General features: G+C 42.9%; 1 protein-coding gene and 1 long non-coding RNA gene across 6 annotated transcripts in view; one reads left to right on the forward strand and one right to left on the reverse strand.

The window, feature by feature from the left end:
- Positions 1-68: 68 nt before the first annotated feature.
- On the reverse strand, positions 69-19344 carry LOC120063136 (phosphatidylinositol 4-phosphate 5-kinase-like protein 1). 4 transcript variants are annotated; one of them, XM_039013320.1, is made up of 11 exons: positions 19300-19337; positions 3804-3851; positions 2974-3201; positions 2708-2758; positions 2425-2579; positions 2187-2311; positions 1614-1648; positions 1479-1534; positions 1264-1376; positions 956-1118; positions 74-750 (listed from the first exon to the last, which is right to left on the reverse strand). In XM_039013320.1, the coding sequence occupies exons 3-11, from the start codon at positions 3199-3201 to the stop codon at positions 312-314; spliced, it is 1365 nt and encodes a 454-aa protein (XP_038869248.1). In that variant the 5' UTR covers positions 3804-3851; positions 19300-19337; the 3' UTR covers positions 74-311. The 4 variants fall into 4 exon arrangements, with proteins under 4 accessions (XP_038869249.1, XP_038869247.1, XP_038869248.1 ...); XM_039013319.1 differs by lacking the exon at positions 3804-3851 and having other exon boundaries at positions 70-750; positions 19300-19338; XM_039013321.1 differs by lacking the exons at positions 2708-2758; positions 3804-3851 and having other exon boundaries at positions 69-750; positions 19300-19338.
- Positions 18629-24165, forward strand: part of LOC120063138 — a 10677-nt gene continuing 5140 nt past the window's right edge. Inside the window, exons 1-2 of one of the 2 annotated variants that reach the window (XR_005478472.1) lie at positions 18629-18885; positions 23899-24087. This is a non-coding gene — a long non-coding RNA (uncharacterized LOC120063138). The remainder of the gene's footprint in view (positions 18886-23898; positions 24088-24165) is intronic. The other variant, XR_005478471.1, reaches the window with a different exon arrangement.

The following is a 24165-nucleotide window of genomic DNA, read 5'->3' on the forward strand; positions in this document are numbered from 1 at the left end:
CCCATTTTCCAATTTATGGAGTTTATGGTTTCTTATGCAGTGACAGGTTTTATTATTGATTCTCTATTCACGACTTATTCCAATACATTTGTATACACATTCATACATGATTTTTGAGAAACCTGCCACAGTATTGTTTGGGGGAAATATCACTAATGTAAAATTCCTCTAGATATTTTTTTATATAATAGGCTAGCACTGCAACAGAAGCTATTTGGTGCCACCTACTGTTCATGCTGTTCACAAAACAAGTTTGATTATTCACTTGACAGTCTCTTCTGTGTCTTTCAATGGGCTTCAGTGTCCCTGTTTTACTTGGTGTGGTCCTTTACCCACTGGCAGAACCTCTGGGAGTAGGTAGCTGGGCTGACAGTGGAGAAAGCTCTGCCAGGGAAGCGCAGACTCTTCCACAGGTTCTCCTGCCTTTTCTTCACACCGTACACAGTGAAAAAGTCTACAATACCCACAAAGTAGCGCAGCTTTGGTCCGTCTATGACATGCACTGAGTTTTTTAAATTAGGCAGCAGCCTACGGTGATGAGCTTGGAACTCCAGGAGTTCTGCATCTGTACAGTTTACGGAGTGTAGGTTTATCTCCTGGAGGGGGATTCCATGGCCAGAGTGTTCTCCTGTATTCTGGACGTGGTCTGACCCATTGTCTATTGTATCTGATGCCAGTCGAGCAGAGTACCCCTCCAACAACGGAATAGTGGGGGGATCTTCCTTTGCGGGACTGTCTTGGTCCATGGACCTGCAGAGGAAAGACCATTCAAGAACTGAATAACAAAGAGATAATAATCAGCTTAAGAGTAAAATACCTGATTTCCAATTATCTTCTCACTGTGTTACTTTACATTAGCTGCATGTCTGGAAGGTCCACAAAAGAAAACTAGTGTGTTACTTTTTTCTTCATACTTTGTCATACAGTAGATTATTGTTCTCCACTGAACACTTACTTTACAGTGCGCATAGTTAGGTTACTAAAGGAGTGCTTCCTGTCCAGCTCATCTTGGTGCAAGGGTTGATGGGCCAGCAGGATACTGTAGTCAAGCACATTGAGGCTACGGAGGAAGGCTGAGTCTATTTCAACCTGATCCACAAGCCAGGAGCGCTGCTTATCTGTCAACACATGATAAATGTTGACTTCTTAGGGGAACGTATGGGCCCTTACCTTTCAATTGATAATAGACACAAGGAAAGAACACAATATGACTTTATCCATCCCCTCAGGTACTGACAGATATAGGACATACCAGACTCTTACCCAAAATGATGTGCTTTCCTTCAAAGTTGTTATCCTTCAGAATCTTAGTAACTGGGTTCCCCGTAGATGCAGGGTCAGTCCACCTACCCACCTCACAGCCCTTGATGTCATATCTAAGAGACAAAGCCAAAATTGGCAACAGACAATCCAGAAAGAGATTACATTTATTTTATCATCTTTCATAACTACATAACTACAATACAAACAATGTTTACCTGGTATTAATCCTCTCGTCCGGGTAAAACACATTCTGCATCACAATGAAATACTTCTGAGGGAGAGTGAGAGAAAAGTTACTTAAAGTAAAAAGACGACTGTGTTTGTGAAATTTGGTGTTTCATTAAAATTACCTTTGTTTTATTTGGAATTTGGATGCTATAGAGACCTGAAATAAGAAAATAAGAATATGAACATCTGACAAAGGTGACAGTCTATCTCTTGTGATATTTCGTTGAATTTTTTATTTTATTTTAACCCCTTTTTCTCCCCAATTTTGATCTTGTCTCATCGTTGCAACTCCCCAAAGGGCTCGGGAGGCAAAGGTTGAGTCATGCGTCCTCCGAAACATGACCTGCCAAACCGTGCTTCTTAACACCCACCTGCTTAACCCGGAAGCCAGCTGCACCAATGTGTCGGAGGAAACACTGTTCAACTGATGACTGAGGTCCACCTGCAGGCGCCCGGCCCGCCACAAGGAGTCGCTAGTGCGCGATGAGACAAATAAACCCCCCCCCCGGCACAACCCTCTCCTAACCCAGACGACGCTGGGCCAATTGTGCGCCGCCCTATGGGACTTCAGATCACGGCCGGTTGTGATACAGCCCGAGATCAAACCTGAGTCTGTAGTGACGCCTCTAGCTGCACCACTCGGGAGTCCCTGTCATTTGATATTTTGATCTTAAGCTGTTGGACTTCTCTCTCACCCAGGAACCTGACCATCAGTGAGTGGGGGTATTTCTCCAAATGATCCATATATGCCTTCAGGTTGGATAGAAAAAACTTAACCTCCCGCGTATTCTGTGTCTTTAGGAAGAACCTCTTGTCATTCCTAAAGAGGAAAAAAATGACATTTACTAGATGTGCTACTATGTAGAGTTGACATAGATTAGGTGTGTTGTGTGTACATTTATGAGGTTTATGATGTCCTCCAGCAGGACTCACGTGAGGAAGAAGTCAGCCTTGCTCTTGGAGTTGCTGATGAACTGTAGATAGCAGCCGTCTGAAGAGAGGGACCTGTGGTACTCCTCCTCTGTTATATCCAGGGACCGCCGCAGGCCGGCAAACACAGGCCCTGCAAACGTCTGCATCTCCAAGTCCTGCAGGGGGAGGCAACAGAGGACCATGGTTCGAAACTGAAACGTGTCCCAAAAAACATTTACTCAAATAGGCAGTATGCTGTTGGGATTGGTTTAACATATTTGTTTGAATAGTGATTAAATAGCACCTTATGGACTTGAGTCTCCGCCAATTTGTAATGTTCAGCAGAAAGTTTATCCTGATTGAAACAAGATCAACTCATTATAAAACCACAATGAAAGGTTTCTTGTCATATAAGTAACTAAGGGAAAGCTATGTACAATGCAAGTACTGTATGTAGAGTCATTTTCTCAGAGGTGGGTCAATGCCATAAGTTCCAATGGTATAAAACTGTATTCTATGTGACAGTTGAAATAGTGTGTATATTGTTGTGCAGTCTATAGGTTTGCTCACAGGTACTGTTGTGTTGTTGCTGGTCTGTAGGACAGCATGCAGGCCCTCTTTCATAAGACAGGTGAGGCTGCATAAGTCATGTTCCTGGTTGGTCTTAAACACCCCTAGCATCCTCCATGTAAATGTAAATGTGATGTAAATGTAAATCCATCTTCTCCTCAGACCCCACCATCGCCTTCGCCTGGCTGTCCCAAAGTGACACAGGCGCAGACCGCTCCTCTTATCCATCTGACAATCACACACACCACAAACAACTCACAGTCACCAGAGGCTCACCAGGAGGGTACCACACACATAGACTGTACACAGACAGACAGACAGACACAACACACACAGACAGACCTCTGGATCTACATTGTATAGCTAAAAATGTGCAGTTAAAACAATAACAAAATACACACCTGCCACAGTTTCCATAAGAAGCTGACAGATGGGGTTGGAGAAATGTAACCACTCAAATTCATAGACAGAGCTATAGATGCAATGATTGACCTTCCATGGTTTCTAAATGATAGTTTTAACCATGTTTTGGGGCTATACAGTGTTTGTTTACATTTACTTTGTTTACAAACATCAGAGTAAAACAAGCTTATATTTTGGGTTCTGATAGAGTTGTGACAGTCAAGTCCAAAAATGGATGTAACAACTGCAGATTTCCCCTTAACATGTTTTTTTTAAGAAATGGGAATTACATCTCATGGCTGAGACAACATAACATTAAAAAAACAGTTGACCAACATAATTACATTCATTGTTCGAATGTGAGAAGCTACTCAGACATTGTTATTTGTTGTAACTGTCATGAAAGCTGACAACCACGTCGTTCTTACCTTACCAGCCTACTTTCCTCGTGTTGTCCTTTATGCTTTGATGCCTTGCTGTACAAGGGAAGTATCTGAATTCAGTGAAAATCATTGGAGATATATTTGAAGCCTATGCTTTTACCATTTTCATATGCGTGTGGCTAGCATTTTGGACCGTAAAGATAAAAACAAACACATTTTCATGACAGCGGTCGGCCTCCTTTTTCAGCCAAGAGTAGGCCGAGTGTCGCATACCATGGTAAGCGGGTTGGGCAAGATCTTCAGGGTGTGTTACACCTGGGCTGTATTTACTATCTGGAAACCAAACAGCCAACAAAAGCGAACGGAACTGACCAATGACGCACGTCATTGGTAGTGACCTACCTGAATTTGCCCAATAGAAACTCTTGTTTTCTATGGAAAACGTTTTGTATTGGCAACTGTTTACTCAGGTGTGCACTAATGATTACACCCCTGCAGGCGTAAAACGTGTGTCGTAATGACTTATGCTTTTTGAATCTGCCACTGCAGTTAGTAGACTGCTACGTTATCGTCATCATGACAAAGGCCCGGATTCGGGAACTAAACTGAACTGGTTGTGAATTTACTATGTTATTTATTTGACTTATGAATGTCTGATTTCTGTTTAAAAAATTTCTCCGTAAAGATTGGAATCTCAGGAACGTTGTCCATTCTTCGGTGCTTGTCCCAGAGATAGATAGAGGATTTGTATCTGTATCTGTGCAATTATAGGCTACTAGCGTTTGTGACCGCTTGGGCAGCGCCCAGGGGGAATGAGTGCCCCCTTTCATTGAAGCAATGGAAGTTCAAGGCCTACGGCGATACTGCAAGCCATGTTAGCGTAAAACATTCACTATAGTGAATAGAAAAATCTTTGTGTAAATAAAAATGTTTTTAGAAGACAGTCATGGTACCAATAATTGCTTCTAATACACCAGATGTATGTCCTTGAACAGATTATTTTAAAATCGCACACAGAAGAAGTTAAGGATAATTTAGTTACTAATTGCAGCCTGCAGTACCCCGGTTTCCCTTCAATTTGAGTTCCTCAATGAGATGGGCAGCACTGACCAAGACTGCAACATGACTTCTTGGAGTAGCTCAAACTATGTTATGTTTATTTTTATTTTACTAGGCAAGTCAGTTAAGAACCAATTCTTATTTTCAAAGACGGCCTAGGAACAGTGGGTTAACTGCCTTGTTCAGGGGCAGAACGACAGATTTGTACCTTGTCAGCTCGGGGATTCGATCTTGCAACCTTTGTGTTACTATGTCTCTATGACATGCCATCTTAACCGACTTCATTTGGCTTCAATGTGCTATTGAGTATTCACATAGGAATTAATGGTGTCACGTGATCGATGGCTTTGTCTATTCATATATACAGTCATAGGTATTTAGGCTATCTCCATTTTAAAGTAGTCAGTTTTCTTCTTTTGTGTTTAAAAAAAGTGTAAAGCTAATATTGGTTATTTGCTGCCACCTGCAGTGCTGGAGTCCTGAACCAAATCTTGTGTCATTCATTTATTGTGGCCACTCGATGACGGTTATATAGGTTAAAGTCATTTACAAACCATAACACCCAATTTGAAGAAGAAGACAATGCTCTGATCATTAGCTGATTGCTTCCAACCAATAGGATTCCCCACACAGTTGACTACTTTAAAATTGTGGAAGTCCTCAATGGCAATGTCCATGCTAAAACAGGTTATATCTATGATGAGTCCTCTATCTATCTCTATGGTATGTCCTCATTGAGATCTAACTAATTAGTATTCTAATCAAACCAAAGTTTATTGATCAAGTGCACACTGTAGGCCTACAGTAAAATTCTTTCTTGCTAATAATGCAGGGCCTGTTTCCGACAGTGATTAAGCCTAATATATATATATATATATATATATATATATTCGTTAGCGTTGCTACAAAATATGAATGAAAACTACTCCAATGGTGAGGAAGACATGAATCATGATGGCGTCCCCGCCTCAACCTAAACCTAAACCTACATGGCCTAACCGCAAAAAATCCAGAACTGTGCGCACTGAGCATGTGCTCACACCACCACCAAATGAAACCGTGAGACCGAAAGAGGAAGGCACCGTTTGGAATAGAACAAGCCGGTGAGAATTCTACAGGCTATTATCAGTAGAAAATGTCCTCACTGAGGGAGCAGGCCCTACATCTCAAGTAAGAAACTAAATCAGCAACGCACTCAACAGCTGTCGCTGTTTAGGCTATGTGACATGGACATGCTCCAACTGATCATTGACTTTTTGACTGCTGTCATATCAACACTTATAGCATTTATAATGCCATTATTGCTTTTGTGATGATGTTCACTATTATCAAGCACACTTGGCGCTTGTAATGATGATTAGGCTACTGATGTTTTTGCAATTCAACCATGCATCTTGCTGACCGTGTGTCTTGGTGGTTGGGGTATTTATTTTTATTTTGTCATGATAAAAATAAGCTTATACCTTATACACCAATCCTTTCTGTTTCATAGTGGTAGCAAAGGCACTGCACTGAACCCTTTAATATATATATATATATCCACATAGGAGGTCCCGTATTTTTTTTATTTTTTTTGCCGCTCTATGGAAATCAAATGGCCGTCCAACGGATTTGTTCTGGCAACGGCCCTGCATATGGCAGCGAAAACTGTAGCACTACTCCCCCTGGGCCGGGGTGGCCACTGTACAGGGGATCATAGTGTTGAGATGAGGGTATACCCAAGCATAGATCGGTAGAGGGTTGGGGTTTCTGAACAGGGCAAATAATGGATTGATATCCAGGGAGAAGGAAGTAATTAGGTGGGTTCCTTTGGCTGGGGGAGTATGCTCAGTTTACCTGGGATATGCCCTGCCCAATGTATGTGAAGGACCAGGAAATAAAAGGCCTGCAGTCATGCCTGGTGTAGAAAGGGACGTGGCCTATGGGATAGACAGGAATTTATGAGGCCCAATAAAGGTGATGGATCACATATTCTGTCATTATTGCCACCTCCAGTTTCTTCTAGGGCTTAGGTTGTGAGAATGCTGTTCATTGACTACACCTCAATGTATATTTTTTCACTTTAGTTTATTTACTAAATATTTTCATAACTCTATTTTCTTAAAACTGCATTGTTGGTTAAGGGCTTGTAAGTAAGCATTTGAGGTTAAGGTTGTTGTATTCGGCGCATGTGACAAATAACATTTGATTTGATTTGATGATCTAGACGGGAATTTATGAGGTCCAGTAAAGGTGAAGGATCATATATTGTCATTATTGCCGCCTCCAGTTTCTTCTACGGCTGAGGTTGTACACCCAGTGGGTAGGACGGGGTGGCAATGAGGGCCTGGAGAAAGGACCCCAGGACTGCTCCTGTCAGTGGGATGAGGCCCAGCTGGGGAGATGTGAGGAATGCAGTGATCTAAAAAGGGCAGGCCTGCTAATGTCAGCCGAGTTGGCTGATGGTTACCAGGTTAGGACATTTACCAGACCCCTTCCGAGCACAGGAGGAGGCTTGGGGGTGATTCAATGGGGGGTGTATCTCAGTGGGCCAGGCCACGTCAGGACGGAGTGCCTGAACCCCTGTGCCCAGAGAGGGGACACCTAAATATGGGTCACACAATTAACCGACTGGATAGAAGCCATCGATGGCTGCTGGCCAGCAGTGTGTTCGACGTAAACCAGGTCCTCTTGGGTTGGGAAAGGCCCGAGACCCAGTTCAGGATGTATCGGCCGGAAGGTGCTTGGGAGGAGTTTAGCCTGCTCCCCGTGGCTAATAAGGATATGGCTAAGGGTTGGACAGTCCTATGCAAATTATACCATTGGAACCAGTTAATAAATTAAATAAATAAGGATTCTCGAATCCCGTGGGAGGAAACGGGAATTCAAATTCCTGATGAGGAAGGGAAAAATAGTAGTAGGCTGCGCTAAGTCCTTACTAAATTAGACGGTTGAGTGAGTAGAGAAACCCGAATAAGGTGCAAGGAAGCGAGTCTGACGGCAGTCGCCGAGGAAACAAGACAGGGTGTGCTGCAGGTCCCTGGGAGTCAGGCAGACAGAGCGCCTGGTCCACTGGCAGGAAAGGAGCCTGCGCAGCTGGGGGAGAAGCTTAGGACGGTCTATGTGGCGTTAACGGGTTTCTGCTCTCTTTCGATAGAAGTGAGAGTGATAGGGCCAGGAGCTGGAACTGACCTGGTAAAAAAGGACGCCCCCGGGCGGACACTAAGAAATGGCAAGAATGGAGGTAAAGGGAAGATGTAGCTTCCCTACCATCTGGACCCGAAGGAAAGCCAAGCAGGAAGTGGTGTAAATGAGGGTACAAAATGAGCATGATCATGCTGTTCAGGGCTCTGCTCATGGTAACGCTGTACATCATAGGGACACTTGGTTGGGAATGCACACATTTTAGGGGAGGAATAAGGCCAGCTACTGTAGACAATTTAATGGAACGGAGTATAAACTTGTGTTTGAAGCATACACACTACCAATGATACAGTATGTGGGTGGGGACAAGGCCGGGGCCTCGGAGATGGTAGCTGTTTATTTAGACACTGGAATGTGAGCAAAAAGTGGAGTGGGTTCAACAAAGTAGTGGGGAAGGAGTTGAACAGAATGGTTGACAACTGTACCCATGGCTGGATAATTAGGTCACTGATGGCAACCTGAATCATAACACTGGCTTCCGAATTTTGGGTGTGAACTGGGACCGTAGATATTTGTATTTGGTCACGTGTCATGGTCCGAACTGGAGGACAGATCTATGCAGGTGAACTGGATTAGAGAAATGGGAGGACTACCTCGTCAGTATGCTGACTGGTGTATTAAGAACCCCAGGGGAGATACTGACACACCGCTCTGGGAAAGAGAGTGTGTGGAAACAGTGGATCAGGGTGGAGGTCGGAATGCATTGTGAGCATACACCAAGATAGCCGGTTCTGGGGAGAACTAGAGTTGACATGCCCCGGGTCAAGAGAGACCACCTCGGCTGTAAGGCCTGAGGGAGACCCAAGGTCACAGGCCCATGGGCAGGTTAGTAAATACCTCAGGCTCTATAGATACTATGAACAGTGTGTGACGAAGATACTGGACATGGACCCAGGCTCATGCGTGGATGGGAGGTCATGTCCAAAGTTATGACTCGGGTAGTGGCTCATGTGTAAAATGTCCCTGCTGCAGTATAACTGAGGTAGGGGTCGATAGAGAGATTAATGAAACCTTGCCTTGGGTATGGAAGAGGCCTGTTACACTGTACACATTAGGTGTGAACGACCCCCTGGAGAGGTGGGAATAGAAATGTGGGTACAGTCCCAACCTACCTCCGGGGATTTGGAGGGGGTGAATCGAACTCACTTTGCGGAACTGGATAAGTGTGTGAGTAAGGCAAGGACTTCACCTTGGATGGAGACAGGAAGTCCTGGGGAACTTCTAGGTTCTCTTTACACCAGGTGGAGCCTGGGAGAAGGGATTATGGCGATATAATTGCACAAGGCTACGAGGATCGGACACAGTGCGCTGAAATCGTTTACCCAGGTGTTTGTCATTGATAAGGCTTGTGTATGGTGCGGTCTCCAAACCAGGGAGGTGCTGAACTATATGAAACCATGCCTGAATAAACTGGATTGGAGAAACAATTACTGGATAGATACCAGTATCTGGCCATGGTTTATTCAGCAGGAGACACATGGGACCAAGTGATTAAGGTACCCTATGCTCTGAGTGTAGGACCATCCCCCTGAGTGTTAACTAAGGAGAAGGATGTGACCGTTATAGCATGAGCCAGGGTCAAGCTGAATTGTTTCAGTCTAAAGGAAGCTAGAGGGAAACTTGAAAAAAAAGGGCACCAGAGGAAACCAGGTGGAAGAGGTTAGCCGGTGGAGGTAGGGTTTGAATGGTAATAAGGAAACTTTCATGCCGCGGCTATGTGAGTGGAGGTCTGATTGGTCAGACGTTCACACAGGAATGGATGAATGAGTGGCTGAGTGACTGGGTTGGTTCTAACAGGATTTACACTAATGCTACCTGTGAAGAAGCGAGGGCCTGCACTGTATCGTTAGAGATATGGGGGCACGTCGTACTGGAGGGTTTTACTAGGTACCTCGCTAGGTAGGGGTGCACTTAGGACTATACCTGGTGGTGTGTGTGTGTGTGTGAATATGGGCAACAAGAATGTGCAGCAACAGGGCATAGTAGGAACGTTAAGCAAGGATGGAATGTGCTGTGGAGAGGAGCCTACCTCCCAGTGCCTGAGGGAGCTCGAGGGGTAAGGTTGGGATATATTCATGAGGGGAGGGTGAAGTCATGGGGAAGGCCAGGTGGGGGCAGAATCCGTACCATTCACTTGGCGGATGGAAAGGTTTTCTACCAGGAGAGAGAGTTAATCCATGGAGCAGGTGTCGTGACCTGGGGGTTGGATGTAGGTGTCACGACTCCGACCGAGGGTGACTCCCCTTCCCGTTCGGGCGGGGCTCGGCGGTCGACGTCACCGGCCTACTAGCTGCCACTGACTCTTTTTCCTCCCCCTCCTTATGTGTTTATTTGGTACACCTGTGTTGAGGTGATTTATAATTAGTGGGGCTTTATTAGTCAGCCAGCCCGTACGGTTCTTTGTGCGGGATTGTTCAGCTGTATGTTAGATTCGGGAGTAGATGAACGTTTGTTTGTTTCGTTTCATCAATTGTATTTTGGACTGGGTTTTTTGTCCTCCGTGTAGGGGACATTTGTTTGTTGCACCCAGTGTTTATTCGTGTGGACATTGTTTGCCAGTTGTGCATTAAAAGCACCATATTTGAACTGTCTGTTGTTCCTGCGCTTGACTTCACACCCCCCGACACCCAGAGCGTTACAGTAGGTCTCCCTCCTGCCTTCAATACAGCTAATTCTGGGTCGGAGGGAACAGGAGGCTAAAAAGACATGAACTTGTTGTGAAAAGAAGAAAAACAGGAAGGGCAAGGTCGAGTCAGCATGCTTACTGTCGTCGTCAGCAACTTTGCCAATGAGGCCAGCATCAGCCGAGCCAAAGGTAGAGCTGGGGGAATTACCAGAACAGGAGGCAGAGGGAAGTGTGATGAAACATGAACTTCCACAAACCCCTTCTTTGACGTCCTTCTGGTAGATGACAAGCAACAAGGGCTGGGAGTTTGGGGAGGGGGAGTCCAGTATGGACCAGATGTAACCGGTTTTAAGGGAGTGATTGAATAAGGGGAAATTATAGTATTGTATGAATCTGATGTAGCCAGTTTTGAAGGAGGAGTTGTGTCGGGAGAATATGACAGTATGTAAGTCATGATTTAAGGCAGTAGTCACCAACCGGTCGATTGCCAAGGCATTCCTAGTTGATTGCCAAACATTTCTGTAAAAAAACAACGATAAGCCTTGCATTCCTATTTTTAGGTGGACCCGATTCAAATGCCTTGCGCACGGGGTAGGCGCAGTGTTCCCATTTTCAACCATTTCATATGTCTGAAGGTACAACTGCCTTCCCGGCAGGCCCGGGGGAAGCAAATCAAGTGCAGTATAGGCCTACCACTGGCCAATCAGATGACTCATATTACCGCGCCTGCAGTAACGCAGCAGGCGTAAAAGAAAGCTTCAGCAAAGTTGACGCTCTGAGGTTTTAAAACCATGACTAAAGAGAGAGACTGTCAATGAAAACAGCAAAGAGCTGCTGTTTTTATGAGTGAGTTCATGTTTAAGTTTTTTTAAGCACTGTCAACACTTTCTATTCAACACTTTTATAAGCCATAAAATGTGCATTCTCCCTACTTCCACTCACGCTACAATCAGCACTGCAGCTGCAATGAATGAGTAGGAAAGTGTATCCATAGGCTTGCATTGGTATTATTAGTGGCTTGGGTATTTTTTTTAATATCTAGGAATATTTCACTTTCTCTGGTCATAGGCGTAACAACATGAATTTGTGCACGAGGTAGAAATAATCCAGTGCAACTCGAGTTTCGCCAGCAGCTGAAAGCCGGTGTCCCTTTTTGGCCAGTGTCAGCGGAGGAAAGGGAGAGCAGAGGGACATTGAGAGGTGGAACCAGTCTGCTGCCCTCTCCCTCCGCTGAGACTGACCATCAGATGCAGGCTCCATCAGCCCAGTAAAGTTAAAAAAAGCGAATTATTCAAATATATTCTCACTCAGCTGTGCCTCACAAGTAATACAACAACTGATCTATTACCAGTGTGAACATATAGCCTACCTCAAATGTTGATCATTTTTTTTATGGTCTGAGAAGAACAACATTGCATGGGAGGGCAATTCAAGCAAAGTCAATATGCTGTGATAATGTTTTGGGCCTATAGCCTACTACACAAACTTCATTACTACAGTACTGTTTTTAATAGCTTAATGTTTTAGGTCATGTAAAAAAATGTGTGTATAGAAGATGTGTATAGAAATGTCTATACCTCTTCGTATTGGTGACTATACCTCTTTGTCTTGTGGGACACTAGGTCCCATTACGGTGAGTAACTCCAGGTCCACAAGTGAAGGGTTTGTGACGCGCACCCGTGGGTGTAAAACTAATATTTAGTTGCCGAGCTGAGAAAGTATACTCACCACTGGAATGATCCTGGCCTTATATTCCTAGGAGAGCCTGATGAACTATGGGTCACCCAATCCCTGATCTAGACGTCTCGCTGAGTGGTTTTTAATAAAGGTTACTACCACCCCAGCCGTCGGCAGCCGAGTTGGAAGCCGGTGCCGCGGTTGGTATCAGCAGGTCTCTAGGATCGGGACTGGGCTGGAACTGCAACACCCGTTGGTAATAAACCTGAAGCAGGGATAATTTAGGCTAGCTCATTACTCTCAAGGAGAGGCTTGAGTCGGGCAAGACAGTGGCGAAGATATTGCCGTGTCTCTCTCCAGAATGCGCTAAGCTGTCTCACACCAATTCTTGCGCATGCATTGTTTTATTGTGTTAATTGTTTGTCCTTTGTTTATTTTGATCATTTCCCTATTGCATATGTCACTAGTAAAACATTTACCATTAATTTGGTTACATTCATTACTGTTAATGCATGGATTAATTAGGTAATTTACCGTTCTTATTCTCAGAGTGGAAACATTGTTTGCAGAGTTCACAACCTGCTACTCTTTCTTGTGGGAAAGCATTTGGGATTTATTTCATACCATCATTTACGAGCTTTTTCAATTTTGTCATTGTATTTTGTTTGGAGCGCTCCATGTGAGCAATGAGCATGTGTCTGGTTTCTCTGTCCTCTTAATGTCTGAGCAGGCATAGAAGTAGGCTAACTGGCCTGCTGTGCGCAAAAGTAGGAAAGTGCCCATTTGGGGATGTCTGATTTCTGATTGTCTTAACTCACCACCACTAATCAGCGGAGCATCTCATAATTTTTTTTTACCTCACACAGTAAGTCAAGTCTCTTTTTATTACATCCTTTGTGAATGATGATAGTTCCTCACATTATTTGAAAAATACTGATTATCACCAGGCCTCGTTGTGAAAGAGCAAAATGTCATGCTCTTGGGATACTATATATCCAGTGGAAACGTCATAAAATACCTGAACACATTTCCCTTTGCACAAAAACGGCGGTGTCTGTCCCGAGCTCACAGGTGCAGGAAACTCTGGGGGCCCAGAATAGGCTAGTTGATACAATGTGGTAAGTTTGCTAGCAAAAGCTTCCGGCCAGACCTTCATATATACAGTCATTGGGTGGACACAGTTGATTGATTTGATACAATGTTGCACTTCACTAGCGATAGCTCAAGTCAAGACAAATAGAAAGGGAGGCAGGCAGATGGAGTAGAGAGATGAATGCAATTGAAAGAACCAGCATTTTCATCAGGATATATATATATATATTTTTGTCGGCTTGATGTATTTTTACTTAGTTGACAATGGAAGTTATAGGCCTACTGCTACATTGGCCTATATAGGGTATCTCTTAGTTCCATGCACTCATTTATTTAGCCGCCAACGGCTTACAGTGAATCAATGTGTCCATGGAATTTTTACTTTTAGACTTTTATCATTTAAAAATCCAATTTGTGTTATTAACCACATGACAATAATTCAGAGAAATTAAAATGTTATTATTGAAATTAAACTGTTCCACGAAAACGTGCATATGAAAATCAAAACTGGCACGCAGATCGGTAGTTAAATGGTTGGATAAATTGTAAGCTTCCCCAAACTTGAAACTCCCAAACTTGAAACTCACTCGCTGCCTAGGAAAAGAGCGTTGTGAACAGAGTGCACATTTATTTGTACTGCATAATTACAAAGGGTGTGTCTGTGAGAGAGAGATAAAGAAAGTGGTGTTATAACTAAGATTGTATCTATTAAAACTGAGCACAAATGGACAGCTATGCGATCCATCGTTCACCAGTGGGTGGAAAGCGCCACTCGCTGGGCCGCGGCCAGAACTGTGTCGCTTGGTAGACTCGTAGGTTAGTACGCCTACGTGTTTGACATGGGCAGGAGCAGGCCTTCGAACCAAGGGCGAGAGAATGCCATGCTCCTTATTTGATATTGTTCCCATTCTCTTTTCGCCAAGTTTAGAATGGTAAACTAATAGAAAATAGAAGTGGAAGATTATTGCTCCAGATCACTTGATCTCCACCACAAGGGGGAGAGAAGAGACGAGGGAGAGAGAGAGAGAGAGACCCGACTTAACTCAAACTAAACTGTCTATCATACAGCAGAGTGTACGGGAGAGCTCTCCATGCAGAATTGGGACAATACAGTGCCTTCGGAAAGTATTCAAACTCCTCGACATTTTCCACATTTTGCTATGTTAGCCTTATTCTAAAATTGATTAAATAAAACAATTTCCTCAGCAATCTACACACAATACCCCATAATGACAAAGCAAAAAAAACAGGTTTAGACATTTTTGCAAATGTATTAAAAACCAAAAAACAGAAATACCTTATTTACATAAGTATTCAGACCCTTTGCTGACACTTTGCTGTTTCCATTGATCATCCTTGAGATGTTTCTACAACTTGGAGTCCACCTGTGGTCAATTCAATTAATTGGACATGATTTGGAAAGGCACACACCTGTCTATATAAGGTCCCACACGGTTGAAGGAATTGTCCGTAGAGCTCTGAGACAGGATTGTGTCGAGGCACAGATCTGGGGAAGGGTACTCAAATATTTCTGCAGCATTGAAGGTCCCCAAGAACACAGTGGCTTCCATCATTTTTAAATGGAAGATGTTTGGAACCACCAATACTCTTCCTAGAGCTGGCCATCCGGGCTAACCTGAGCAATCGGGGGAGAAGAACCTTGGTCAGGGAGGTGACCAAGAACCCGATGGTCACTCTGACAGAGCTCTAGAGTTCCTCTGTGGAGATGGGAGAACCTTCCAGAAGGACAACCATCTCTTCAGCACTCCATCAATCAGGCCTTTATGGTAGAATGGCCAGACCGAAGCCACTCCTCAGTAAAAGGCACATGACAGCCCACTTGGAGTTTGCCAAAAGGCACCTAAAGATTCTCAGACCATGAGAAACAAGATTCTCTGGTCTGATGAAACCAAGATTGAACTCTTTCGCCTGAATGCCAAGCGTCACATCTGGAGGAAACCTGGCACCATCCCTACGGTGAAGCATGGTGGTGGCAGCATCATGCTGTGGGGATGTTTTTCAGTGGCAGGGACTGGGAGACTAGTCAGGATCAAGGCAAAGATGAACAGAGCAAAGTACAGAGAGATCCTTGATGAAATTTTCTCCAGAGCACTCAGGACCTAAGACTTCTAACAGGACAATGACCCTAAGCAGACAGCCAAGACAACACAGGAGTGGCTTCAGGACAAGTTTCTAAATGTCCTTGAGTGGCCCAGCCAGGGCCCAGAATTGAACCCAATCGAACATCGAACTACGCTCCCCATCCAACCTGACAGAGCTTGAGAGGATCTGCAGAGAAGAATAGGAGAAACTCCCCAAATACAGGTGTGCCAAGCTTGTAGCGTCATACCCAAGAAGACTCGAGGTTGTAATCGCTGCCAAAGGTGCTTCAAAGTACTGAGTAAAGGGTCTGAATACTTATGTAAATATTATATTTTTTATTTTTTATAAATTAGCAAAAATGTCATTATGGGGTAGTTTGTGTATATTGATGAGGGGGGGGGAAACAATTTTATCAATTTTAGAATAAGGCTGTAACCTAACAAAATGTGGAAAAAATCAAGGGGTCTGAATAATTTCCGAAGGAACTATATATAAATACCCCATGTTTTTTTTTCTCTCACCTATCCCAATCCCATTATCATTTATATCAATAATGCAATGGGAAAAATTGTTTAATCGTTTTTTTATTGCAACTACACATTATTTGCAGTTTTAACATCTCACCACCCGAGTGGCGCAGCGGTCAAAGGCACAAAATCTCAGTGCTAGAGGCGTCACTACAGACCCTGGTTCGATTCCAGGCTGTATCACATTCGGCCGGGATTGGGAGTCCCATAGGGCGGCGCACAATTGGCCTAGCGTCGTCCGGGTTAGCGTTTGGCTGGGGTAGGCTGTCATTGTAAATGAGAATTTAAATAAAAACTACCAGATGGTCCTGTAGCACCCCCAGCATCCCTACTTCCCGTGGCTATCACACCTTTCATGGTTTGCTAATATAACTACGATAATACCTTTGGCTGCTAGACAATGAAATAAAGTTGATTTGAAAACCATTAGAACAGGAGGGCAATATGAGGCAGTCTTTATAAAATAATTGCCTCCACATTTCTATGGTGGGATTTTGGCTATAGGGTACTTTGAAGCAAGCTTAGACATGCTTCATAATATGGTTTCAAACAATTAAGCAACAGGAAAAATAGCTCTGATCTGGAGGACTCTCTAAACACAAATACTTTGTTTGTAAATTATGTCTGAATGTTAGAGTGTACCCCTGGCTATCCGTAAATAAAAAATAAACAAGAAAATGGTGCCATCTGGTTTGCTTAATATACGGAATTTGAAATTATTTATACTTTTACTTTTGATACTTAAGTACATTTTATCAATTACATTTACTTTGATACTTAAGTATATTTAAAACCAAATACTTTTCGACTTTTATTCAAGTAGTATTTTACTGGGTGACATATAAAGTCCAAAGAAGAAGAAGCCTGAAGATTGAGAGATTACTAGAAACAAACTCAGTCTACCCTTTTATCTGTGGATTAATTGTTGGAGTAGAGGACCTTGTGCAATTCAGATAAAATAACAACCCAAAGTTTATAACCCAGGACAAATTAGCTTGCAATAGCAAGCCAACTAGCTAATATATATATATTCTGGTTTTCGCCCTCAAAATCACACTTTCTTAACATAAACATGGGATGTTCTAAGTCCACAACAATACTTAAACACATCAAGAGACCACTTTTGAGGTCTGGGAAAAATCTAAGAAATTTAGATTTTGAGTGTAGTTACCATTTAATTCAACTGTGCAGGCACTACTGTTTGGTTAGCTGTATTTCTGCAGTGCACATGAGGTGGAGTTTGCAAAACAATTGGCCACTGGATTGATGCAAATAATCATGATATCCGTCTTCCAGGTAGGCATAGGCTACTTTGTAGCATTACCATTTAATTGATAAGAAACGGCTTTCTCAAAAAAAAAAATACCAGAAGATGGTTAGTATCGCTAGGCAGTAGATGACCAGGGATGTTCTCGACAAGTGCCTGAATTGGACCATTTTCCTGTCCTGCTAAGCATTCAAAATGTAACAAGTACTTTTATGTGTCAAGGGTGTATGGAGTAAAAAGTACAGTATTTTCTTTAGGAATGTAGTGAAGTAAAAGTAGTCAAAAATAAAAATAGTAAAGTACAGATACCAAAAAAACGACTTAAGTAGTACTTGAAAGTATTTTTACTTAAATACTTTGACACCACTGATCAATGTGGGGCTGCACGTAGGGCTGCACGATATGGGCAAATAATCTAGTTTATTTTTAACCAATGATTTGACTTGTGAATTAGAGCAAAACTGTTGGAATGATGGAAATAGAATGACTATTCTAATTCTATAGTTAGAATATAATAGTGAGCACTTTGAATACAGTGTTTGAGATGACAACGAATTAAAATGCCAGGGAGGAGTTATTGTGACAGGGTAGAAACTAAAGTATTGATACGTGTTTCCTAGGGGACCCTATAAGCTTTGGCTACTTCATGTAGCTAACATATTCTTGCTTTGCATTTTCCTCTTTGATTTAGAAGATACTGTTGCACAAACAACATGCTGATTTAGGTCTACACCATCACTGGTATTATCAGGCTGTATTAGCTAGCTACGTTTGCTCTTACCCAGTAAATGTTTTAGCTAGCTAGCATAGCGGCTAACAATTAGCATCTCACAAGATTTAGGGCAACTTGCTAAGAAAAGACAAACGAGCTGTTTGCTGATGTAAGAAACACAAACTAATAGTGTCATTATAGAAGGTTAGTGGATTTATATTAAGAAGCAAAGTGAAAACAGCATTGTTATCAACATTGTTGCATGTGCTGCATTGACCATGCAGACCGAACTAAAGGGTCTCATTGTTGAGGAACATCAAATGCGCTCCTTGAGTGACAGGGGGCGTGGCTAGGTCTGTGTGGAAAGTGGCGCGGAGAGAGATGACTCAAGTAGCGAAGTAAACTCAACAAATGGACATTACACATGTCGTATCACATTTAACAAACCAAACATTCAAATACCGGTATAGATGGTAAAGTAAAAACCCAAATCGGTCCCTGCGTCAATACCGGTATGTCATAAAATACGGTATACTGGTGAGGGAGGATTATTTTTTATTCATGATCATGGCCTTATTTCTATTACAGCATGTTGGATGACGCTTATTCTTATTCCATTCACCCAGTTCAATGTAACAGCGATAGGTTTAGGCTACTACATGATACTCAAATTTTCCCATTACCCATCATGAGGTGGCTACAACCTAGCCTCTGAATGAAAGTTTACAATATAGGTGTGCACACAGGTCGAGAGACACATTTGAGGTGAAAGACAACAGCATCCAGTACGGCCTTGCACACTCTTGCCTGCATCTAGCTGATATAGGGGGGGATCATTAGTCCAACAGTTGCAAACAGGAGTTTCTATTCGCCAAATTCAGGTATGTTTATCCACGTTTTGTACCGTTTGCTTCCTTTTAAGAAACTTTTTCAACAGAATCGCACCCCTGATCACGCGTAAACACAGTTCACTTTCATAGCAACCACATTGTATTCCTTCTCGCATCCAAGAACTCTCCTCCTCTCACCTCTTCCCTTCGATTGTAGACTTCAATGCGCAACACATCAGCTGTATGTGACCAGGCGAAATAACCTTTCCAAACCAAACCGCTACACACAGCCTACAGCATTGTCACCATTTTAGCTAAAGTAACGTCATAGTTAGAGTAGCTAATAGAACTAAAGTTAACACTTTAGTAAACCGCTACATTCATGCAGTAACATCAGTGTATAGTCAGTAAGCAGTTACACCGGCGGGTCCCGGTGGCAATAAATGAGTAATACCAAAAGCTTACCTTGCCTTGGAAGAGTTCCAGTGTTGTGTGGAAAGTCATAGCCAGCTAGCTAAAATAGCATCCCTCTGTTTGAGCAGGGTGTTTCAGTAGGCTAAACTAGCTAGTTGCATTTGCTAGCTAAGTAAGTGAAACTGAAAGTGATTTTCTTTTGTCTCTCTATTTGTCTCTTGCTTGTCCTTCATTTTGGAAGAAATTCATTTGTTCAAAACTGTTAAACTATTCTTTCTCTCTCTGAGTCAACTACTGACCACATTTTATACACTGCAGTGCTAGAAGATAGCTGTAGCTTATGCTTTCAGTATTAGATTAATCCTTTGATTGGGTTGACAACATGTCATTTCATGCTGCAAGAGCTCTGATAGGCTACACCATAATGCTACCCTACAGTGCTGTTGAGGCTACTGTAGACCTTCTTTGCATAATGGTGTGTTTTAATCAGTTATTTGGTGACATGATTATATTTAGTATAGTTTTATCTAAAAGTATAACTTTCTAAATGTTTTACAATAAAAAAAAATACTGGGTAGTCCTCCCCTTCCTCCTCAGAGGAGCCAACACCACTGTACACCAAGTCAGAATCGTAGGATAAATAAAGGGGGCATATCAAATAAAATAAAAATGTGTTTGTCACTTGCGCTGAATACAACAGGTGTAGACCTTACCGTGAAATGCTTACTTCCAAGCCCTTAACCAACAATGCAGTTTTAAGAAAAATAAGAGTTAAGAAAATATTTACTAAATAGACTAAAGTTAGAAAAATAAAACCAAGTTCCAAACTGCCTCTAGAAACAACGTCAGCACAATAACTGTTAGTCTGGAGTTTCATGAAATGGGTTTCCATGGCTGAGCAGCCGCCCACAAGCCTAAGATCACCATGAGCAATGCCAAACGTCTGCTGGAGTGGTGTAAAGCTCGCCGCCATTGGACTCTGGAGCAGTGGAAACGTGTTCTCTAGAGTGATGAATCACGCTTCACCATCTGGGTCTGGAGTGATGAATCACGCTTCACCATCTGGCAGTCCGACGGACTAATCTGGGTTTGGCGGATGTCAGGAGAACGCTACCTGCCTGAATGCATAGTGCCAACTGTAAAGTTTGGTGGAGGAGGAATAATGATGTGGGGCTGTTTTTCATGGTTCGGGCTAGGTCCCTTAGTTCCAGTGAAGGGAAATCTTAACGCTACAGCATACAATGACATTCTAGATGAGTCTGTGCTTCCAACTTTCTGGCAACAGTTTGGGGAAGGCCCTTTTTTGTTTCAGCATGACAATGCCCCTGTGCACAAAGCGAGGTCCATACAGAAATGGTTTGTCGAGATCGGTGTGGAGGAACTTGACTGGCCTGCACAGAGCCCTGATTTTAACCCCATCGATCACCTTTGGGATGAATTGGAATGCCAACTGCGAGCCAGGCCTAATCGCCCAACATCAGTGCCCGACCTCACTAATGCTTTTGTGGCTGAATTGAAGCAAGTCCCCGCAGCAATGTTCCAACATCTAGTGGAAAGCCTTCCCAGAATAGTGGAGGCTGTTATAGCCTCAAAGGGGGACCAATTTCACATGACTGGGAATACAGATATGCATCTGTTGGTCACAGATACCTTAACAAAAAAATAAGGTAGGTCCTTGGATCAGAAAACCAGTCAGTATCTGGTGTGACCTCTATTTGACTCATGCAACTTAACTTCTGCTTTTCAGTTGATCAGGTTGTTGATTGTGGCCTGTGGAATGTTGTCCCACTCCTCATCAATGGCGGTGCAAAGTTGCTGGATATTGGCAGAAACTGGATCATGCTGTTGTACATGTTGATCCAGAGCATCCCAAAAATGCTCAACGGTCAAAGTACCACCACCTGTTGCTGTTTTTTCTCTTCACTTGGCCCTAGTACTCTTCCATAGATTACTGAGGGAACAATCAGAGAGGCTCCAAACCCCTTCAGACTCTTAGCTAGCTAACACTCCCTATGCAGATATCAGTTAACAACCCTGTCAATCAGTGGGTGTGTGTCGTGTGGGTGTTTTTGTATGTGTGTCAGAATACACTGAAAAGTTTATCGATACACAGACATAAATTCATATTTTTAGCTGAAAGTTGAGAATGTAATCTTTCTGGCAATATAAAACATCAATAGAAGATTCCTCCTTCATGACACTGACAAATTGATTTGATCCGGGCATAACTACTGTATACAGACTCAAATTATACTGTTTGCCATTGATCTCTTACAGGATTTATGAACCTAAACTACACAACTAAAGCTGAACAAAGAAGTCTGTCTTCTGCACTATTATTTTCATAATCTATTTTAAGTGTGTTGAATAGTTTTACTCTACCCAGTCCCTGTCCCAGCTGTGTTTTCAATACCCATCACACTCACTGTGATTTGTTTTATTATTGATTCTCTATTAACAAGTTATTCCCCCCCAAAAAAAGCATTCATGCATGATTTATTTTTATGAGAACTATGCCAGATTATTTTCAGGTGAAATGTCTCTTCAGTCAAATTCCTGAGAATATTTATTAAATCATAAAACACACAAAATACCATGTTATGAACAAATGGAATAACAGTTAAATGACAAAAAGTGTATGTACAGTAAATATCTATAGGCTACCACTGCAGCAGGAGCTATATGTGATGCCACCTACTGTTCTTAATCTTGTTTTACAGAGAATGTAGGCATTTTATAAAGTAATTACACAGACAGAATGTTCACTGACACAAACAGAACAAAATGCTGTTTGATTATTCATTTGACAGTCTCCGAGTGCTTCCTGTCCAGCATGTCTTGGTGGAAGGGTTGATGGGCAAGCAGGATACTGTAGTCAAGCACATTGAGGCTACGGAGGGAGGCACAGTCTAGTTCAATGTAAGCTACAAGCCAGGACCGCTGCTGATCTGTTAATACGTGACAGATTTTTACCTTTGTGAATACCACTTAATCTCACTTTCTGTTCAAATTGTTGTGGTTCATTTGATCCAAAGATTAAGCAGAGACTAATTTAGTTCTATAATGGTGAATCTTTAATACAAGCTGCTGATAGGTAGATTCCTCTCTGATCTCAGTCAGGGAAGGAGCTGGAAGAGTAAATGGTTACATGCCCTTATATAATGAGAGGTGATAAAACAATCATATTGTTACACAACAGTTATTTTATAGAAACAACAGTTCCAGAACACAATGGCCTTGTGTTAGGGTGCAGACATAACAGGAGTTTATGAAATGCATAGCATCAAAGTCCAACACAGAACAGAGCTCACCCCAATTCTGCCACAACAATTCCCCCTTTGATGCTACGGGAAACATAAGCATCACCCTACATTATATACCCGAGCTGTTGTCAGACATTACTTAAAACCTTCTTGTTTCTGGGAAATTTGTATTTTACACGGAAAGGGGTGGTCTGAATGGAACTCCTGAAACGTAACTAAATAATAATAATCTGGGGGAAAGGGAGGTTCATAGGGATCGGGGTCATTTCGATGACAGTAGGCTTTATTGTCCCCAATAGGGCCATCTGGATACCCAATGAAGGGTGAAACGGTGACGAGGTCTGTCAGGTCATTTAAGTTAACTTCTGTGGTCATGACGATCTGGTGGGGAGGAGATACTGCTGCTTCACACAATCTCCTCACCAAGGTCGTCCGTCTTGAGAAAAGATAGCAAAAGGACTCCAACTAGTACCAGGGGACATTGCAACAAAAGTTCCACAGGCTAGTTTTCACTCTGTGCAAACACATCCCAACCCAACTTGTTATCTTGCTTGTTTGCAAAAGAAACCACCTGTCTGATAGTGGCAACTGACTCAGCATTCTTGACCCACCAATGCACAAACCCCTCCCTTTTACAAGTTCAACAGTTCATTATTCAATAGCAGTAGCATTACCCCTTCTTTCTACATTTGCTCGTTCTCTAAAGGAATCAAGCACAGTTGTCATGCCATAATTGGGAATTAATGCAGAGAAAAAACAGTTTTGCAGGGCCGGGAGAAAAGGGTGATTTGGGGATACTGGGATAGCACACACAGGAACAACATAGGCAGCATAGCAGGATCCTGACCAGTTTGTAGGCAGATAATAGTAGGCTTTCCCCCCCACACACATACATACAGTAGTTCCACTTACTGAGGAAGTAGGTTTAGCATTCCCAATGACATGTTAGGGTTCCGATCCATTTCTCAACAGTAAGGGCAGGATTATGTTATTGTAGACAGAAAGGTTATACTTACAATGACTTTCCCCCAACTGGAGACCGGTTCCATTTGCTATATAACACAAATAACCTGGGGAAGAGTAGGCCAGGGTGATGGGTTGCTTGGGCAGAGGTGGGATTATTAAAACCTTCTCATATAAAACACCTTATCCTCCACTGAATCGAGCTCTCGGTATGTAAGGTAACTGCTTTGGTCCACATTAATATTTCATAAACACCGAGGGGTATAGCTAGTAATGGCATAGTCTCAGCACTGTCTGGTAACCATCCACAACCCCAACAATCTGATACATTCTGTAGTACAGAGACATTACTAGCTAATTGTAAGAAAGTGTTTGACCCGGGGGAAACCCCATGATGTTCATGTCCTCTTTTTCTTCTCTTCAGGTCTGCAGGGTCATCAGAGTCCAGGTCCAAGTCAGCGGGGTCATCTACTTCTGGGTTTAACCCTGTGGAAGCCGGGCCTCTTTGGAGCGGAGAGGTCAGGGAGAGGTTAAAGGAAGTTAACCCGCCTCCGGCTCGAAATCTGCTACCACCCTGAGGATGCCCACAGCCACAATGGCTGCGAGTCCCAGGGTAAGCAGAGTGCCCCTACTGGGTTGTAGGAGATCCCAGGGTAAGCAGAGTGCCCCTACTGGTTGTAGGAGGTCCCAG

Source organism: Salvelinus namaycush, chromosome 18 (assembly GCF_016432855.1).
Source record: "Salvelinus namaycush isolate Seneca chromosome 18, SaNama_1.0, whole genome shotgun sequence".
Lineage (NCBI taxonomy): Eukaryota > Metazoa > Chordata > Actinopteri > Salmoniformes > Salmonidae > Salvelinus > Salvelinus namaycush.

What these genes read in the sequence shown, in the direction of transcription:
- LOC120063136 (XM_039013319.1), bottom strand. Translation starts at nt 19,338, where the DNA reads ATGACTTTCCACACAACACTGGAACTCTTCCAAGGCAAG. An exon ending in ACTGATGGTCAGGTTCCTGG is followed by an intron (nt 1,649 to 2,186) that starts GTGAGAGAGAAG and finishes TTCTTATTTCAG; the next exon opens with GTCTCTATAGCATCCAAATT. An exon ending in GACGAGAGGATTAATACCAG is followed by an intron (nt 1,377 to 1,478) that starts GTAAACATTGTT and finishes TTTGTCTCTTAG; the next exon opens with ATATGACATCAAGGGCTGTG.